An 18,486-nucleotide genomic window follows, 5' to 3' on the forward strand; every position below is an offset into this window, starting at 1 on the left:
CCTACCCCCTTTCTTTGTTAAGATACTTTAAGCTTATTTCAACCAACATATTGCATGAAGCAATGAAGGCAAATGAGTAGTCAAGATAGGATTCACCACTCCAACTGATTAAGGAGACATATCTCGATTGTTAATGCACTAAGTTAGCTTATGTAAAGACTCTGGCCAAAGCAGTATGGTTTTTAGGAAATGGGTTTCCTATAATCCATGATAGCTAATCAAAGGCATGATTGATATGGAAAAGTTTTAGGAGTTGACATTACACCATTCTTCTAAGCTTTCTGAGATACATGGTGAAAGGATTGAATTGCACTAAAAATTTGATCACTAAAAGGTTGAGTCAAACCATCTTGACTCTTCTAAAATGTAGGTGGTCATGATGGATTGTTAAATTCCGCTCTTAGTCTGTGATCATAAGATGGCTGATATGATCAATGATAAATTCATATTAGTTTGAATTTATCTAATCCTTAAATTAGTTTATGGATTACATCTTAAAATCATTGCCAACATGTTGGAAGCCTAATGGGTGACACATCTAAAATGAGATTTGAAAATAAAATGGGATTGGTGATTAAGTAAAACTTAATCAAATTAAAAGACATAAGCTACTAAGCACTTAATAAAAAAAGTTAAATTAAGTGAGGGGTTAATTCATAATGACATAAAGGTTATGTAATTTCCTACACATGGGCTGAAATTAACCCTAACTATGAAAGCTTAACTAGAGCCTCACTTTCATGAGAGTGTGAAAAACACAAAACCCTAGCCATTCCATAGCCGCCAGTTGTCAGAGAAAGAAAATTGTTTTCTTCTCTAAAGCATTTGGCCAAAGGAAGTGTGTGCACTTGAGAAAGTTTGATTGTTGTAAACAACCTAGCTAGCACTTTGTAGAGGCAAGAGTAATCCCAATCCTTGAGAAGGATTTTTGGAGATCATTAGTGTGGACTTTTATCAGATGTTGCACAAGATTTTTTTGGATAGCTTTGGTTTGTAACAACCAAGCTCAGTGTGAGGTCTATGTAACGGTTATTCATGTGTTAAAATAAAGGATCCAGCTTCCTTCATGTTAGAAATGTTAACTCAATGTATAAGTGGCAATAATGTCCAAAAGGAAAGTGAATTGGACTTTAAAAATTCTAAAATTTGAGGAACAAAGAGCTATAGTCAACTATAGTAATCCTTTAGTCAATTCTAGACTAGAAAACTTGTTTTCAAATCTTAAGAACAAGTTTCTAAAGGATTTTGATGAATAAGCAAATCCTAAGAAATTTAGCTCAATCAAGCATAGGTAAATGACCACTCTTGAAATATTTAAAACATTTTTCAAATATAAATCAAACATGAGTATCTCAAGAAAAATGTTTAGGAAAATCTTTTTGTTAAAAGAATCAAAACTAAGATGTGAAAAATATGAATTAAATCGCAAGAACTTTATCACGACCCAAATTTCAGGCCATGATCGGTGCAAGGGCTCAATAGATGTAATCCATTAAGCCCAAGCAAGCCTATCTATTTATCCCACTCATCATTCCATCAAATATTGCTAAATCACAATTTATAACTTTAAATCAAAATGGTGACAGACATTGCCAACTTGTATTGGCATTACTCATTTAAAATATACATACATTGTCTACAGCATGTATTCCAATAATTTACATTAGGTTCGTCTATACACAACAAAAGAATACTCGACTTCCAACGGAGGGACTCGGATGAATGTATAGCTACTGAATGCCGAGACACTTACCAAAAGATGGATACAAGTCTACAAGGACACCTCGTCCTAGTTACCGATTGCCTTGTGATATGAAAATATGAAGTTGAAAACAGTGAGTATAAACTCAGTGAGTGAACAAGGAAGGGAACAAGCAACAATAAGGGAGAATTTAAAAATCATGATGCACTTCGTTCAAAACAATGCAATTTAGTTCCATTCATATTAAAAACCCCTCATCAAGTCCTTAAATGATTAATCATTTGAAAATCATGAACCCATACATAATGAACCATTTGAAAAATGAAAGCTTCAATGATACGCAAGCAAGTCAAATACGACAACGAAATTGTGACCCAAAAACAGAAGGTTTCTCGCTACAGCGAAATTTAGCTGATGAAACAGAGAGTTTTTCGCTGCAGCGAGATTCCTTTTCGCTGCAGCGAGAACCAGTTCTGGTGAAGGTTCTCAAACCCGAGAGTTTCTCGCTGCAGCGAGAATGATTCTCGCTGTAGCGAAATATAGGGCACCAAATGAAAATTTCCCTTTCTCCCAAAGAAAAACCATCCTACTGAAATGTTCAAACCAACATGAAACGCATAACAATAGACTTTATTTATATGATTACATTTAATAATTTTATTAATTATCGCTATAATTTTTATAAGATATAAGTTGTGTCATTAATTTCATATTTACAATAAAGTAATATATTATATATACATATATTTAATTTATACAAAATTTGTATATTTTATAATTATGAATGAAGTTTGTAAATTTTAATATTATAATTTGTAAAATAAGGTGATAAAATTTTGGTCCATTGGTTCAAAACCAAATCATTCAAACCAATTCAATATTTGATCGGTTTGATCTTTTTTTATGTTCAGTTAGTTTTAGTTGGTTTTCTAAAACTATTTGGTCTATTTGGTCTTGAGGTATGGTGGATCAAACTATCCAATCCACCAATTTGCTCACCCTTATCCGCATGTAACCTCCCATGAAAATCAATTATCTTCAATCTTGACTCCTTCACCATTAAATCAAGGCCATGTAGTAACCAGTTTTCCAATCCAACTTTTGCCACTTGATTCGCGGCCAATCCATCTTTATCACTAGATCTAATGTTGTTGATTTGAGTATCACGTCTTGTGAGTTGATCTTGTAGTTCTTGAATTTGGCGACGTAATTCCTCAATCTTGATCTCATGATCAATTCTTTGATGATTTCAGCATCTTGGTGACATTTTGTTGGCTCAAATGAGGAACTACAATTATGGCAGTGATGATATGGTGGTGACATGGTAATGACGATATAGCGATGTAAAAAAAATGATGATAAAACAATAAAACAATAAAAAAGACTAAATGACCCGAACAAGGAAAGTTTACGTTGTGAATACACCAATTTTGACATGGTTAGAAACTCCACTAAGGTGAAAAATAGCCAAACTCTCACTTTGGTTGACCAAGCCAAAGATGCTAGAACCTTTTACTCTTTTAAAAAGAGTCTATAGAAAATAAGCACCGCTTATTTAAAGAAAATAATCTTTATTAAATATCAACTTGAATATATAATAACTAAGTCTAAGGGTGCTATTTATAGTGTAATAGTCCTAAATCCTAATAAAACTCTACTTCTAATTGTCTAAAGAATTAGAGTAATTAACAAGATATTTAAATAAAATAAGTGTTTTACTCCTAAATAAAACATGACTAGCCTAAAATCCTAGTACAAGTAAATTAAATAAAAAAGGAATTCTATTATACCTATAATTTTTAAATAATAATAACTTATAATATACTCCTATATTACATTTGTTCATATTATTTCATAGCTTTTCTAAGCAAGAATCAAATCCTTAGGAATTTTCCTTTATAAGAAGAAAGATGGAGGACCAAAAGAAGGCATGGATAGAAATTGCAAGAAATTATTTTACTTTTATTGAACTTATTTAGGATAATCAATCGTATATATATATATATATATATATATATATATATATATATATATATATATATATATATATTATGAACTTTGAAGCTTTGCCAAGTAATGAGCTTGTTTGAGGCATGTTCTCATACTAGCACAAGCCTTTTCATAGATTATTCCTTTTCGGTACATATTCCTTTCTTAATGATTAGAGCAATTGAAACTTCTGTTTAGAAGGGAAGAAAAGGGGATTACAAACTTAAAATTTTAATATTCTTAAAATCCAGTAAGTAGAGCAAGGTTGAGTATCTTTGTAGTGATTTCGTTTCAAAATGTCTGAGGTCCTTGATGCTTTTCTTCTTTTGTAAACAAAACACCCTTACTTGCTTAACTAAAGTGGGAATCAACTCAGCATGGTACAACATTGAAAATCAATGTTGCTCCTTCTTGGCTTAGATAAAGCATATACTTTTTGACAGATTTAGAGCAATTGAAACTTAAGTTTAAACGTAAAAAATGGGATTCCAAACTTAAAACTTTTATCCTCTTAAAAACCAATAAGTAGAGTCAGGTTGATTTTCTACAAAGTGATTTAATTCTGAAATGCTTGAGGACCTTGATATTTTCCTTCTTTTGTAAACAAAACTAAAGTGCGAATCAATTCAGCATTCTACAATTTATAGAAATGGATACATTTATGCCACCAATGATACTTTGCTTCAGAGTCATATCAATCATGTCTTCTTTTTGTCTTTCCTTATCTATCACTTTTGCATAGAAATTAAAAGAATAAATGTATACAGGTATAACTAAAAGAATAATTAACCTCAAAATTTTAGTTTGCCACTGTTATATTTTGAAATTTAGTTTTAATAATGATGCTTCCCAACAAAAAGTTTAAAAGCGAGAATAGAAGATTCCAAACTTCAAACCTTTATCCTTTGAAAAACCAATAACTGGGCAATGTTGTTTTGAAAAAAGTAATTTGATTCCGAAATGCTTGGGGTCCTTGATGCTTTTCTTGTTTTCTCTTCTTTCCTATTTACTGTTTTAGATACAAATTTGTGGTACTAGCATCTTTGATAGCCACATTTGGAATAAAAATGTAGCAATTAAAAGAAGCATTTTGTCTTTAATGATGAGTAAGTTTCCTTTTTTTTGAATGAAAAATAGAATAATTTTAAAGCAAGAAAGATTGGCATAATAAATAAAGCAGCACTTGCTTTCATATTTTCTCAATAATTTCCTTAGCATATGCCATATTCTTGTTGTTGGTTCAAAATGCTTGAGGGAATCTTTGTTTAGCCTTTATATATAAACACCTTCTCCCATCAAGAGGCTAGTTGTTGATCATATCTCTTTCTTCATCTACCTGAATTTCTTTGTTTGTTGGTTTAAGATGGATATCAAACCTTTCCTTCATGAACACTACTTGCTCTTTGATGAATACATAGAACAAAAGGCACGTTGTGATAAATGCAATTGGAATATTTATGGTTGGGCCTATTCTTGTGAAAGATGCAAGTTTTGGTTGCACAAGTCTTGTGCTGAATAACAGCTACCTCGTCAGATAAGTGCACATCCTCTCCACTCCCAACATAATCTTACTCTATTCTGCAAACCTTGGATGAATTACCTATGTGCTAAATGTTTCAATCTTTCTACTGGCCATGGATATAGTTGCGAAAAAGGTTGTGATTTTAGGCTTGAGTGTCTATGTGCTTTTTCAACCAATGATGAGACAAATAGACCCTCAATTAATGGCCACAGATCCAAAAAAATTCAGCATTTCAGCTTTAACGAACCGTTGACCCTTTTTAACTACAGGAAAGTGAGAAAGTATGATTTTTTCTGTAATTGGTGTGAGAAACATATATTTGGAATGTGCTATGGTTTTCGAGATGAAATCTTTTTCCACTATTCTTGCTTAAACAACATGCCTAACGTCTTGAAACACCCTTTTCATCCATCACACCATCTTCACTTACGCAGCTCCTACTTGGGTATTCGACTTTGCAAAGCTTGTAACAAATTAATGAAGGAGTGGGAAAAATCCTATTTTTGTCCAAAATGCACATTCCACCTTCATGTTCTTTGTGCTAGACTCCAACCCAGTCTCAAGGTTGAGTTAGATGAGCATGATCTTACTTATTTTCAAATAAAATCTTATGACACTACCTTTTTGTGCAAGATATGTAATTCCAATTGTGGTGCCGGATATAAGGAAAGTGTTTTTTATCGTTGTGTTCAGTGTGATTTCAGTTACCATTTCAGTTGTCTTGGAATACTAGCTTCTACTACACATAAGTATCATAGGCATGATCTCATGCTTATTGATTCATTTATAGAAGATGATTCGAAGGAATATTATTGCGATATTTGTGAAGAAGAACGAAAGCCCAAGTGTTATGTTTATTGTTGCAAGGAGTGCGAATTTGTTGCTCACATCGAATGTGCACTCAATAAGGTAAGGAAATATTTACACTCACTCACTAAATAAATTTATTAAATTGTTTTTTTATTAAAAAAGTAGCATAGGTCGCATAAATGTTTCCCCTAGAAAAATTTTGGTGCTAATATTTTCACTTTCCCAGGTTGTAGATATAAAACTTGACCATGGCTTGTTGGACAACAAAGAGGAAACAGAGCAGAGAAATGCAAAAGTTCCTACTCATCTTAGCGTAAGTGTACAATTAATGGAGCGATAGTTTATTTTGGCTTTATTATTCATTTCCATCAAGCAAGAACAATTATGTTTTTGGTTTATATAAGCAATATGTTAGAGAAATAGAAACTCAAGTAGTTGAGAAACACCAATACTAAGAAGAACACTAGGATTTTTTTTGGAAGTTTACATCACTTCAGGTCTTCTAAAATGACTTGGATTTTTATATTATAATGAATTTTTAGTAATAAACACCATTTATGTTTTTGAATAAAATTCAATAAAAAAAACTAAAAAACGTCAATAATAAATGTACCAAACCCCTATTAATATAGCAAGTTTCAAAATTAATTTGGAGACTGCTTTAGTAAGAATATTGAATTTTTAAATAAAATAAAAACCACATACATGCATCATGTTAATTTATAAATATATATAATAATTATTTAATTATTGCATCCATATTCTACTTTTATTTTAAATTTTCATTTCCTTCTTTTTTTTTTTGCATTTTAAACATGAACAAAGAATAAATTGTATTATCAATCTTGATCTATTTAGAATATTTCATTTTCATTTGTGCATTTTGAATTTGTTCCAAATGCATCAAGTCTATTAATGTACCAATAGAATATAGATGAAATTTTCCATCAAGGTGCCACATGTATGTCCAATTATGTGAATGCAGTCACAAGGACATACATGTAGCAATTAGATGGCAAATCCCTTCCATATTTTAACACTTTATTGATGAATAGATGAATCTAGAATAAATTCAAAAAGTCGTACATGAAAAAATCAAATTTGTTTAGTTACAAATGAAAATAAAATATTATGACAATGTTACAAATTAACAATGAACTTAAAAAAATAGAGAAATATTAATGAGTTGCCTCACTCGCTCTCATTTTACAAATGCAGATTGAAAATTTTGATCATCCACATCCCTTGAGCTATTATGAGGCTATTGAACGGAATGAAAATCCTATTCCTCTTTGTGATGCTTGCTATCTAGAAATTTCTGGTCAAGCCTATGCTTGTAAAAATTGCAAATACTACTTGCATGAAACATGCGCCACATTGCCGTATGAAGTGTTACATATTCTTCACCCCCAGCATCCTCTCCAGCTCCTCACCTTTGCTAACACCTTTACATGTTATGAATGTAAGGGCCATTCTTATGGGTTTTCTTACAAGTGCTATAAATGTGAGTTCACACTTGACGTGAAATGTGCTACCACTCCAATTGCACCTAAAAATGAGGGCCAAGGGCTAATAGAAATGGAGAGATTCTCCAAGTTATGCCTTTTCAATCAAAATCATAAGCTAGAGTTCTTCAATGTTAGATCCAAGTCGCTAGATTTGAAATGCGATGCTTGCCGCAAACAAATCGTGGGTCCAGCTTATAGATGTGGTAGTTTGTTTTGCAACTACCAGCTTCATGAATCTTGTCTTGCACTTGTGCAGGAGATGCAACACCCATTTCATCCATTGCATCCTCTTCATCCGCAAGTCTTTCGGTCACAATATTGTTCTGCTTGTAAACAACAAATGAATGCCATCAGCTATAGTTGTCAGCAGTGTGATCTTCACCTTCACTTTGATTGTGCTAGCTCCTTGAAGCTAGCATTAAAATTGAAGTTTCACCAACATAGTCTTTATTATTTTGGACCACATACTGTGCATTCCTTCGGTTTATGTGACAGATGCAAAAACCATGTTAGTGGGGCACCTCTCTATCACTGCATGGAGTGTGGTATTTCTTTGCATTTTGGATGTGTTCAAATACCACATTCAATTAAATCCAAATGTCACATTCATCCTTTGACTCTTAAAGATAGTTTTGTGGAAGATGATTCAGGAGAATACTATTGCAACATTTGCGAAGAAGAAAGGAACTCAGAAAATCATGTCTATTGTTGTGAAGAATGTGATGGACAATTTGTTGCTCACATTGAGTGCATGCTTCCTACAGTAAGTTTATTATCATCGTTATCTTTGTAGAAGTTTTCCATACCACATATTATTTAATTTTTTTTGAAGGAAAATAAGAATCTAAATCACACATACACATCACAAGATCATATCCACCACCTTTATTAATGTTCAAAGTACATCATAAGTCCCAGACTATAGATTTTTCCTTAATTTAGTTCCTCTACTCAAAATTGATTAATTTAGTCCTATAATATGAGATTTTATGCAATTGAGTCCTTTTGGCTTACTCTGTCCAAATTAACCGTTAGTGTTGCTGACATGGCATTGACATGTCAGAAGATGTTGATGTGGCATTAACGTATCAGTTTAAAAAAAAAATTTGGCCACATGATTTTTTTTCTTTCATTTTTCCAAAACTATATTGTTTCAAGCCTACTATTTAAAGCACATTTTGTTGTATTTCATTTTTCTTTCTTTCCTTTTCTCCTTAGCTCTCTTTTTTCTCTCACCACCTTGCCTTTTTGATCTCCCCCAAATTCCAACCCCTAAATGTACCAATCACTAATGGTCAAAAAATTTAATAAAAATAGAAAAAAAATCATTTTTTTGGCCCCCTTTCCCTTAGTCAGGATAGTTTTTTTCTAAATCTATCCTAATTTTTCTAGATCTAAAATCATAAAATCATAAAATCATAAACTTGAAAAAAAAAAAAACCTTGCTTCTTTCCATCGTTGGGTCCTCAACTTCGTGTTGATGGTCACGGGGTTGTGTTTTTCATGTTGTAGGATTTTGAATTTGTAGATGGAAATTTTCATGAATTTGCTGACTCACCTACTAAGAGGTCCTCTATGGATAAGTTGCTTTCTCAACCCCATGAAGAGGTTTACTTAAACCAAAATAGAATGGTAGTTATCTCTTATATATGTTCATTTTAAAGATCTTATCTTTTATGCAAAAATGAATTTTATATTACGAATAGTTGAATGGAAGGAAAGTTTCATGATTTTGTGGGTGCCATTGTTGTTGCAGAAGTATTGGGTGGATAAAAAGTCAAACAAATATTGCTTCATGTTGTTTGCAAGAGATCTCTTAATCAGTTGGGTGGAAGACCAACGTTACTGGCACTGGTCATACCAAAAAGAAACAAACAGGTTAGTGTAGATTTATTATCCATTCAGAATCCTTACTTCAAGTTCCAGCTCAACAAGTTTTCTAATCTGTAAACTTTTTATTCTATAGTGATGTGTTAATTGATGTTGCCGAACTTCTAGCTGTGTGTTGGCTAGAAATGCGTGTGAAATTTAATGTAAAAAAGCTTTCACCAAAAACTTTGTATGGAGTTGTGTTCGTGTTTAAGTTGACAAATGAAGCATATGGATGGGATATTCCAGTGAACTTTGGATTCACTCTTCCAAATGGGTACAAGGATGAACTCAAGGAAACTTTGATGACCAAGCCGAAAGGAGTATGGATAGAAATCCCTGTCGGAGAATTTACAACTTCATCCGAAATTGTTGGAGAATTAGATATTTACTGTCACCAATATGATGTATTGACATGGAAGGGAGGACTTATTATTAAAGGAGTTTCTATTCTACCAAAGAACTAAGTTATAAATTTGTATTTTCTCACAATAAATCTCAAAGTACTATGGTTTTTTTATTTGTTCTTATTCTTGCAAATTCCAAAATGAAATGAACTTAAAAGGAACCAACTCATCTAATTATCAACTCTACACTTGAACCAATTTTGTAGTCCTCATTATACAATATAGGTTCCATGGTAAATGCTGCAAACAAGCCAAATGATTTTTTGGTATTTTTTATTAGATTTTTTGGGATTAAAATCTGGGATAGAAGGATTTAATAAGGAGGGAGAGAGAAGAAAGGTAGAAAGAGAAGGAAGAAAAGGGAAAATGAGAAAAAAATACTAAATGTGATTTAAATAATAGGCTTAAAATGAAATAATTTTGGACAAATGAGAGAAAAAAGAAAAAGAAAAAGAAAAGGCACATGACCGATTTTTTCTTTTAATTTGACACGTTAGGGTCAAGTCAATGTTTTCTGACATGTTAACACGATGTTAGCACCATTAATAGTTAATTTGGATGGAGTTAAGTAGAGGGATTTAATGGTATAATATCATAAAGTACATGACTAAATTAATCAGTTTGAATAGTTGGACTAAATTGATAAAAAAAATCTTTAATATGATGACTTATGAGGCACCCTTTTTTTATATATAGTGAAAAAAGAATAACCTATTACATCATTCTAAGCCAAGCAACTCCTAAAACATCAGCTAGTAAAAGAGAAATAATGCTAGAAGGAGGAGACTCAAAAACACTAAGTACCAAAGGTAAATTATCATGATGAGTGGCCATCCAGTCGGCACATTGGTTCGCTTCACAAGGTATGTGAGATATTTTACAATCCCAATCTCGTAGGAGTAGTTCTTTTATATTCCTCAGCAACTTGACATTAGGATCTAAAATATTACTTTCCATCGACAACTTCTGTATAGCAAAGAGGGAGTCAGACTCCACTTGAACCTTCCTAAATCCCCTTCTCCAACACAAATTTAAACCTTGAAATAATGCCCATAGCTCAGCATTTATCGAAAAAATTATACCAATTTTATGAATGAAACCTAGCATCCATTCTCCCTTGTCATCACGAATAATTCCACCTGCCGCTGCTTCACCAGGTTGGCCTCTGGCACTCCATCAACATTTAGTTTAACAAATGTCTTGCTCGGTTTTTTCCAAGAAATCAATACTTCATGTTTCACCTTTTGTTGAGTTTTACTTAAGATATCAAAAGCCTCTTTGGTTTTCGTCCAGATTTGCTGCTACGGATTATGAGGCCATGTAAAAGAGCTATCAAAGATGAGAAGATTTCTCCAATACCAAAATAGCCATATGGTGTACACAAAGATAGAACTCCACGGCAACCCATCAAAAACAGTATTATCTTGAATATTCTTCAGTATCCATTGCTGTAAGTTGAGACTGAAAAAATCAGAACAGAATAAATTTCCTCTCAACTACAACCAGACATTTTTGGAAATATTGCAATCCCTTAAATCATGCAGTATATCTTCATTAGAGCTGCCACAACGGATGTAACCAGGAGATGAACTCAAGTTCCTTTTAGCTAACCAAAAGGAAGTTGGTAAAGAATCATGAAGTACTCTCCATAGAAAAACACGAACCTTACTAGAGCTTTTGATTTGCCATACCTGTTTCCAAAAATTCATGCTAGATTTATTTTTCTCCATTTGAAGAACATAGGCTGACTTAACTGAGAAAACTCCATTGCTTGTTTCCAACCAAAAGCCAACGTCTTCTTCCTCACTAGTTGGATCTATAAGAACAGCAACTATCATGGAGACAATTTCTGGAGGAAGCAAATGTGTAAGCATATCAAAATCCCAATTACCAGCCTCATTGCAAAAACTTGCAACAGATAATTCTGCTTCAAGAGCTGAGATCTCAGCACTAACATATTTTATTAAAGGTCCACAGCTCAACCAATTGTCAGTCCAGAATTTTGTTGAGTGCCCATTACATACATTTTTCCCCAAACCTCTCACCAATACATCACGTCCTTTTAGAATGCTTCTCCAAACATAGGAGTTTGATGCCTTAGCCTTCACATTCAAAAGATCCTGACTTCTCAAATATTTCTTTTTAAGAATATCTATCCACAAGCTTTTCTTATCAGTCCATAAACTCCAACCAAGTTTGGCTAGAAGAGCAAGATTAAATTTTCTAGAGTCCCTTATTTGCAAACCACCTTCAGCTTTATTTAAGCAAACTTTCTCCCAACTAACACTATGAATTTTTCTGGTTTCTCCAATGTGCCCCCAAATAAAGTTTCGATTCAATCTATCTATTTCTTGAATAACATTTTCAGGAATGAATATTGTTTGCATTAGATGAGCCGTCATAGAGCTTGTCATGGATTGCACTAAGGCAATTCTCCCAGCCATAGACAGATTTCTATTATTCCATCCTTCCAACTTTTGCTTCACCTTATTAAGCAGCTCAGAAAAAATTCCTTTAGAGAGACGACCATGGATTACTGGTGTTCCAAGATATTTTCCAAAACTTTTAATTAATGGAATCTTGGCAATTCTACTGAGGGCTCTTGCTTTTATATCACATAAATTTGAAGAAACCAACATGCGAGATTTTACGAGACTCACCTTTTGTCCTAAAGCTTCACAGAAATTATCTAAGATTCTCATCATAGTTTTCACTTGATTCGTTGTAGCAGCTCCAAATAACATCAAGTCATCTGCAAAGCAAATATGAGACAAATTCGGTCCCTTTCTCGTTAGTTGGAAAGGCTTCCATTTACTAATCTTGATTGCATCATCTAGCAGGTGAGATAATTTTTCTAGACACAATACAAACAAATAGGGTGATAGACTTATGAGGCACTTTGACCATTAATAAATTCCAATCAACCAAAAAGATGGTCGATATGATCATGTGATATGTGTATGTGTAATTTAAATTCTTATTTTTCTTCAAAAAAATTCAACAATGCGGTATAAAAAATTCTATATACAGAGAGAGAAAATAATTGTTGGCACCTTAGCATTTTGTGAAACCTTTTCTGAAACCTTTTCAGCACTTTGAAGCTTTGTCCATTAATTAATGAGCTTGTCTTGACGCTATACAGAACCTTTTGTTTCTTTTTGACCTTCTGCAATCTTGAGTAGGGCTAGTTGTGTATATAGTAAAGCCCAGTCGTGCATACGCCACACAAAAGGCTCTAATCGTATAGGTATTTCGAGGATAAATTCTGGGGTGAGTCATGCTGAATGTAAGACTCATAAAAGCATTCTTCCCTTCCATAGCTTATTGAAAGAAATTTATTTTTCAAAAAAAAAAAAGAGATTAGGAGCACTTCATAAATGAAGGGGTTTAGTTTGAGTTAATAGCTTCAAGTATGGAAGATGAAAAAGAAGATTCCGTTGCTTATTTTTTTCCTTTGTTTTTGTTTTCTTGTGTCAGCATTATTTTATGTCGACATCCTTATCAATTCATCATGGTTAGTCATCAGTAGCTTCAATAATTATGCTTCCCAACAAAAAGTTTATAAGGAAAAATAAGAGATTCCAAAATTAAAACTTTTATATCCTTTGAAAAACCAATGTAAATAGACAAGGTTGATTTTTTTTTTATTTCAAAAAAGTGATTTGATTCCGAAATGCATGAAGTGCCTGATGCTTTTCTTGTTTTCTCTCCTTTTCTGTTTTCTTTTTGAGATACAAAATTGTGGTACTAGCATCTTGATAGCCACATTTGAAATAAAAGGGTAGTAATTAAAATAAGTATTTTATCTTTAATGATGAGTAAGTTTTCTTTGGCCTTTTCTTTTTCATATTCTCTCAATAATTTCCTTCTTTAAATATATAGAGAAAAAAAACAATGTTGATAGGACATAAAGCACATGCCATTTTCTTGTTTTTGGTACAAAGGGTTGAGGAAATCTTTGTTTAGGTTTTATATTTAAACACTCTTTCTCATCAAGAGGCTAGCAATTGATCATCTCTCTCTTTTCATCTACCCAAATTTCTTTCTTTGTTTATATGAGAAAACAAGGCAGAGACTTTTCTGCCATGGGGATATCCTGTACTTGCTTTTGACAGAAGTTTAGTACCTCTTCAAGTCCTCAATCGTCTTGGCACTGCAAAGAGGGGGGTGTAGCTAGAAATTAACAACATAAAAATGCAAGCAAGACTGCTGATGCGAATGATTTAACAACATAAACAATTCTTTGAATGCCAAATACACTTTCATATATTTAAGCTTATTCTTCATAATGTGTAGGAGTACAGGGCATTTTATTCAATTATATTTTCATTAGATTGTAGGGAAAAGAAAGCTAGAGAATCTTTTCATGACAATGGCAAAGAGACAAAGGAGAGAAAACATTTTTAGACAATGATTCAAAATTTTTATTAATAAGTTAAAAAATTACAGCAAACTAGCATAAAGTCAAAAAACCATTTTCTGCTCCTTTTATTCTCTCTTGGCCAGAAGCGATGTCCATTCTCAAACTAGTGAATTGGCAAATAAGTGGCTGCCTTTCTTGTATACTTTTGCGTTGAATGACCAAATACTTGTCCACTCTGTATGAATTTATGTTAATATTGAAGTTTTTTATATTTAAATGGATTTGTATTTGATGTATTGATAATGTATAAAAAATACATTGTTAGTGCATTAAATATAAATCTTATTTAAATAGATTAGGAGTACTTAAGAATTGTAGGGGGTTTAATTTGAGTTAGTAACTTTTTGCATGAAAGAAGAAAAAGGAGATTTTGCTGCTATTTTTTTTTTGTATTTGTATTTGTTTTATTGTCTCGGCTTGATTTTATGTCAAGAGCCTTATCAATTCAGCATGGTTTTTTTTTTTTTTTTTTTTATAATTGGAGGAAGAAGATTCGAACCCTACTCTTTAGGCAGGAGGATAATGCACTAACCAATGAGTCAAATGCTCAAGTGTTATCAATTCATCATGGTTAGTCATCAATAGCTTCAATAACGATGCTTCCCAAAAAAGTTTAGAAGGGAAAATAGGGGATTCCAAACTTAAAACCTTGATGTCCTTGATGCTTTTCTTGTTTTTCTGTCCTTTTCTATTTATTGTTTTAGTTACAAAATTGTGGAAGTAGCATCTTCATAGCTACATTTTCAATAAAAAAAATACCAATTTAAAGAAGCATTTTATCTTATGAGTAAGTTTTCTTTGATCCTTTTCTTTCTCTTGAAAGACAAAGAGAATAGTACTCCATAAAAAAAGGTGTGTCTTAATTAAATTATTTGAAGGCAAGAAATTAAGATTAGCATCAGTATTCACTTTCAAATTCTCATAATTATTTCCTTCTTTAAATAAAGAAAAAGTTAATGTTATTTTTATCACTCACTCGATCAATTAATTTACAATTATTGTTGTATTATCAAAATGAATCGTAATCATAACATACGCACGATGTGTTTTCATCGTGCAAGTAATTGTTGCATAACTAAAGCAAAAGAAAAGTAATTGCTATATAACATTGTTTACTTAGAAAGCAATATTTAACTAAAGAAAAAAATGGTAATTCCAAAGTTAAAATCTTTATTCTCTTAAAAACCAGTAAATAGAGCAAAGTTGATTCTCTATAAAGTGATTTGACTCCAAAATGCTTTCCTTGATGCTTTTCTTCTTTTGTAAACAAAACACTTCTGCTTGCTAAAGTAAAGTGGGAATCAATTAAGTATGGTACAAATTATAGATATGCATACATTTATGCTACCTGTGATACTTTGCTTTAGAGTTATTTTTTTCATGTCTTCTTTTTGTCTTTCTTAATACCAATCACTTTTACATAGAATTTAATTTGAAAAATGTGATGGACAATTTGTTGCTCACATTGAGTGTTTGCTTCCTATAGTAAGTTCATCACCATGATCTTTTATGTAGAACTTTTTGACGGAAAATAAAAATCTAAATTACACATACCACATGATTCGTTAATTGGAATTTATTAATCTAAGCTCCTTCGATAAATTTTAATATAATAGGCTTTATATTTTACATAAAGAGCTCTCCTTTTATCTTATTTTCTAGTAGAAGCCAAATTGAATTTTTGCATGTGCTTGGTAAAACTTATTATTTAAAGTTTTTTTTGTATAATTTGTGGACAAATTATACATAGACTATATATGCTAAACATTGCAATTTATTTTCTTGGAATAGTATAATAATTTTGAGGTTACATTTTTAGAACCTAACGAAATCTATGCTTTCAAGAGGAAGAAGTTGAACCAGCACCAGAGGCTTCTTGCATTTTGAATTAATCTATGTACTATACAGGCTGAGAGCTAAAGGAATCAAACAAGAGCAAAGAAAATCCAGCCTTCGAGGAATCAATAGAGGAGCAGCAGAGTGATGAAGAAAACTCTTCCTTTATTCATTTTCTAAATAAGAGCTATTGATGCCTTTGTTTGGCATCAGAAGAGTAATTTAGTTAATTACTGTTTCTACATTGAAAAAGGTCATGCAAGAAGTCTCTTTCTTTCTTTCATTCTTGACTTTGTTTGCTTGCTTGTGGTGGTTATTCTGATGCATAGATTGCTACAAGGGATACTTCGTGACCCTAAAGCTCTTATTTGGGTTTCTTATTTGTACTTTTAAAAAAAAAAAATTGAGAAAAGGGAGATTCGAACCGTGCTTAATCATGCACCAACTAATAGTATGATTTCTTCATAAATTTAAAGTAATCTAAAATTTAAATTAATTACAATTCAATTCAATGATCATCCAAACAGATAATGTCATTAGTATCATCAAGCAACCATAAAAACTAAAAATTTTGTAATTCAAATGTACCACGAAATAATAGAATATGGATTGAATCGTGGATACCGAATGATAGAAAGGTGATGTAGTATTGGTGAAGCTATAACATTTGGTTTTATCCCACGTCTCAACTCATAATTTTCATATTTTCTATGACTTACTCTTTTATTACCTTATTTGTTAATTATTTTTTTATTATTTTAAATACGAGGATCAACATTTTCCATATATTGTTTCAAAGAGCTGACAACTAACTAAATTGTTGGTTGATTGTGGGAATGAGAGATAAATTCCACACTACTTAGTTGGATAGAACAGCAATGGAGAAAATATTGAAAATTAATGTTGCCCTTGCTTGGCTTAGATGAAGCATTATTTTTTTTTTTTGCCTCGAACATATACTTTTTCAATTAATTGAAACTTCTATTTAAAAGGAAATGAAAAAAGGGATTCCAAATTTAAAACCAACAAGTAGAGTGAGGTTGATTCTCTATAATGTGATTTGATTCTAAAATGCTTGAGGCCCTTGATGTTTTTATTCTTTTGTAAACAAAACACCCTCACTGGCTAAACTAAATTGGGAATCAATTTAGTATGACACAATTTATAAAAATGAATACATTTATGCCACCAATGATACTTTGCTTCAGAGTTACCTCTATACTGTCTTCTTTTTGACTTTCCTAATATAGATCACTTTTACATAGAATTTAATTTTATTTGTACAGTTCGATTGTTGTGCTGCTGGGGTACAGTGATAGAGGGGTCAATTTGATGTAAGTTAATCAACTTGGATTTACAGCATAAAACTCAACCAAATTCCGACAAAGATTTGTTCCCAATCCATACACATATGACGAAATTGAAGCAATTTTATCTAAAGGAGATGAGCTTAATTTCATTCCAATAAGTTACTTGAGTGATTTACTTTGAAGAAGTAAATTTGCATGTCAATAGTGAAAATATTGATCAATATAATTACTTTTGGCTGAAAAAAAAAGAAAATATAGAATTACCACTAGGGCTTACTAAATTTGATAAATAAATCATCTTAATAAGCAATAAATATGTATGCGAGGGCTAATTATCTGAGTTAACATTCCGTGAAATATACATCAAAATTGATGTTAATATTCTAGGTTGTGATTAAGTCAAATATTCAAGTTTTTAACATTTGAATAGATTAGGAGTATTTCATAAACGAGGGGGTTTAGTTTGAGGTAATAGCTTCAAGTATGGAAGAAGAAAAACAAGATTATGCTGCTTATATTTTTCGTTATTTTAATATTTTCTTGTCTCAAGTTGATTTTATGTCAACACTTATCAATTCATCAAGGTTAGTCATCAATAGCTTCAATAATTATGATTCCCAACAAAAAGTTTAAAAGGGAAAATAAGGATTCGAAACTTAAAACCTTTATCCTCTTAAAACCAATAAATAGAGTGATTTGATAATGTGATTTGATTCGGAAATGCATAAGGAGATTAATGCTTTTCTTATTTTTTTTTCATATTTACTGTTTTAAATACAAAATTGTGGTAGTAGTCTTGATATCCACATTTAGAATATCAAAGTAGCAATTAAAAGAAGCATTTTATCTTTAATGATGAGTAAGCTTTCTTCGATCCTTTTCTCTTTTTTGAAAGACAAAGCGAATAATATTCTTTCCTTGCTTAAATAGAGGCAAAAAAAAAAAAAACAATGTTGACAGAGCATGAAGCATATGCCATATTCTTCTATTTGGTTCAAAGGCTTGAGGGAATCTTTGTTTAGCTTTTATATTTAAACACTCTTTCACATAAAGAGCCTATTGGTCATCTCTCTTTCTCGTCATCTACCAAAATTTCTTTCTTTGTTTAAG

The 18,486-nt window shown here is 31.8% G+C and overlaps 1 protein-coding gene across 3 annotated transcripts; it reads left to right on the forward strand.

Annotated features, from left to right (window-relative positions):
* LOC18595134 lies at nucleotides 5,019-9,926 on the forward strand. 3 transcript variants are annotated; one of them, XM_018122936.1, is made up of 7 exons: nucleotides 5,665-5,777; nucleotides 5,930-6,122; nucleotides 6,250-6,336; nucleotides 7,242-8,294; nucleotides 9,044-9,163; nucleotides 9,288-9,409; nucleotides 9,498-9,926. In XM_018122936.1, the coding sequence occupies exons 1-7, from the start codon at nucleotides 5,743-5,745 to the stop codon at nucleotides 9,865-9,867; spliced, it is 1,980 nt and encodes a 659-aa protein (XP_017978425.1). In that variant the 5' UTR covers nucleotides 5,665-5,742; the 3' UTR covers nucleotides 9,868-9,926. The 3 variants fall into 3 exon arrangements, with proteins under 3 accessions (XP_007023022.2, XP_017978424.1, XP_017978425.1); XM_007022960.2 differs by having other exon boundaries at nucleotides 5,019-6,122; XM_018122935.1 differs by lacking the exon at nucleotides 9,044-9,163 and having other exon boundaries at nucleotides 5,019-6,122.

The sequence above is a fragment of the Theobroma cacao genome, chromosome 6 (genome assembly GCF_000208745.1).
Source record: "Theobroma cacao cultivar B97-61/B2 chromosome 6, Criollo_cocoa_genome_V2, whole genome shotgun sequence".
NCBI classification, from domain to species: domain Eukaryota; kingdom Viridiplantae; phylum Streptophyta; class Magnoliopsida; order Malvales; family Malvaceae; genus Theobroma; species Theobroma cacao.

What these genes read in the sequence shown, in the direction of transcription:
- LOC18595134 (XM_007022960.2), top strand. Translation starts at nt 5,283, where the DNA reads ATGAATTACCTATGTGCTAAATGTTTCAATCTTTCTACTGGCCATGGA. An exon ending in AAGTTCCTACTCATCTTAGC is followed by an intron (nt 6,337 to 7,241) that starts GTAAGTGTACAA and finishes TTACAAATGCAG; the next exon opens with ATTGAAAATTTTGATCATCC. An exon ending in ACTTAAACCAAAATAGAATG is followed by an intron (nt 9,164 to 9,287) that starts GTAGTTATCTCT and finishes TTGTTGTTGCAG; the next exon opens with AAGTATTGGGTGGATAAAAA.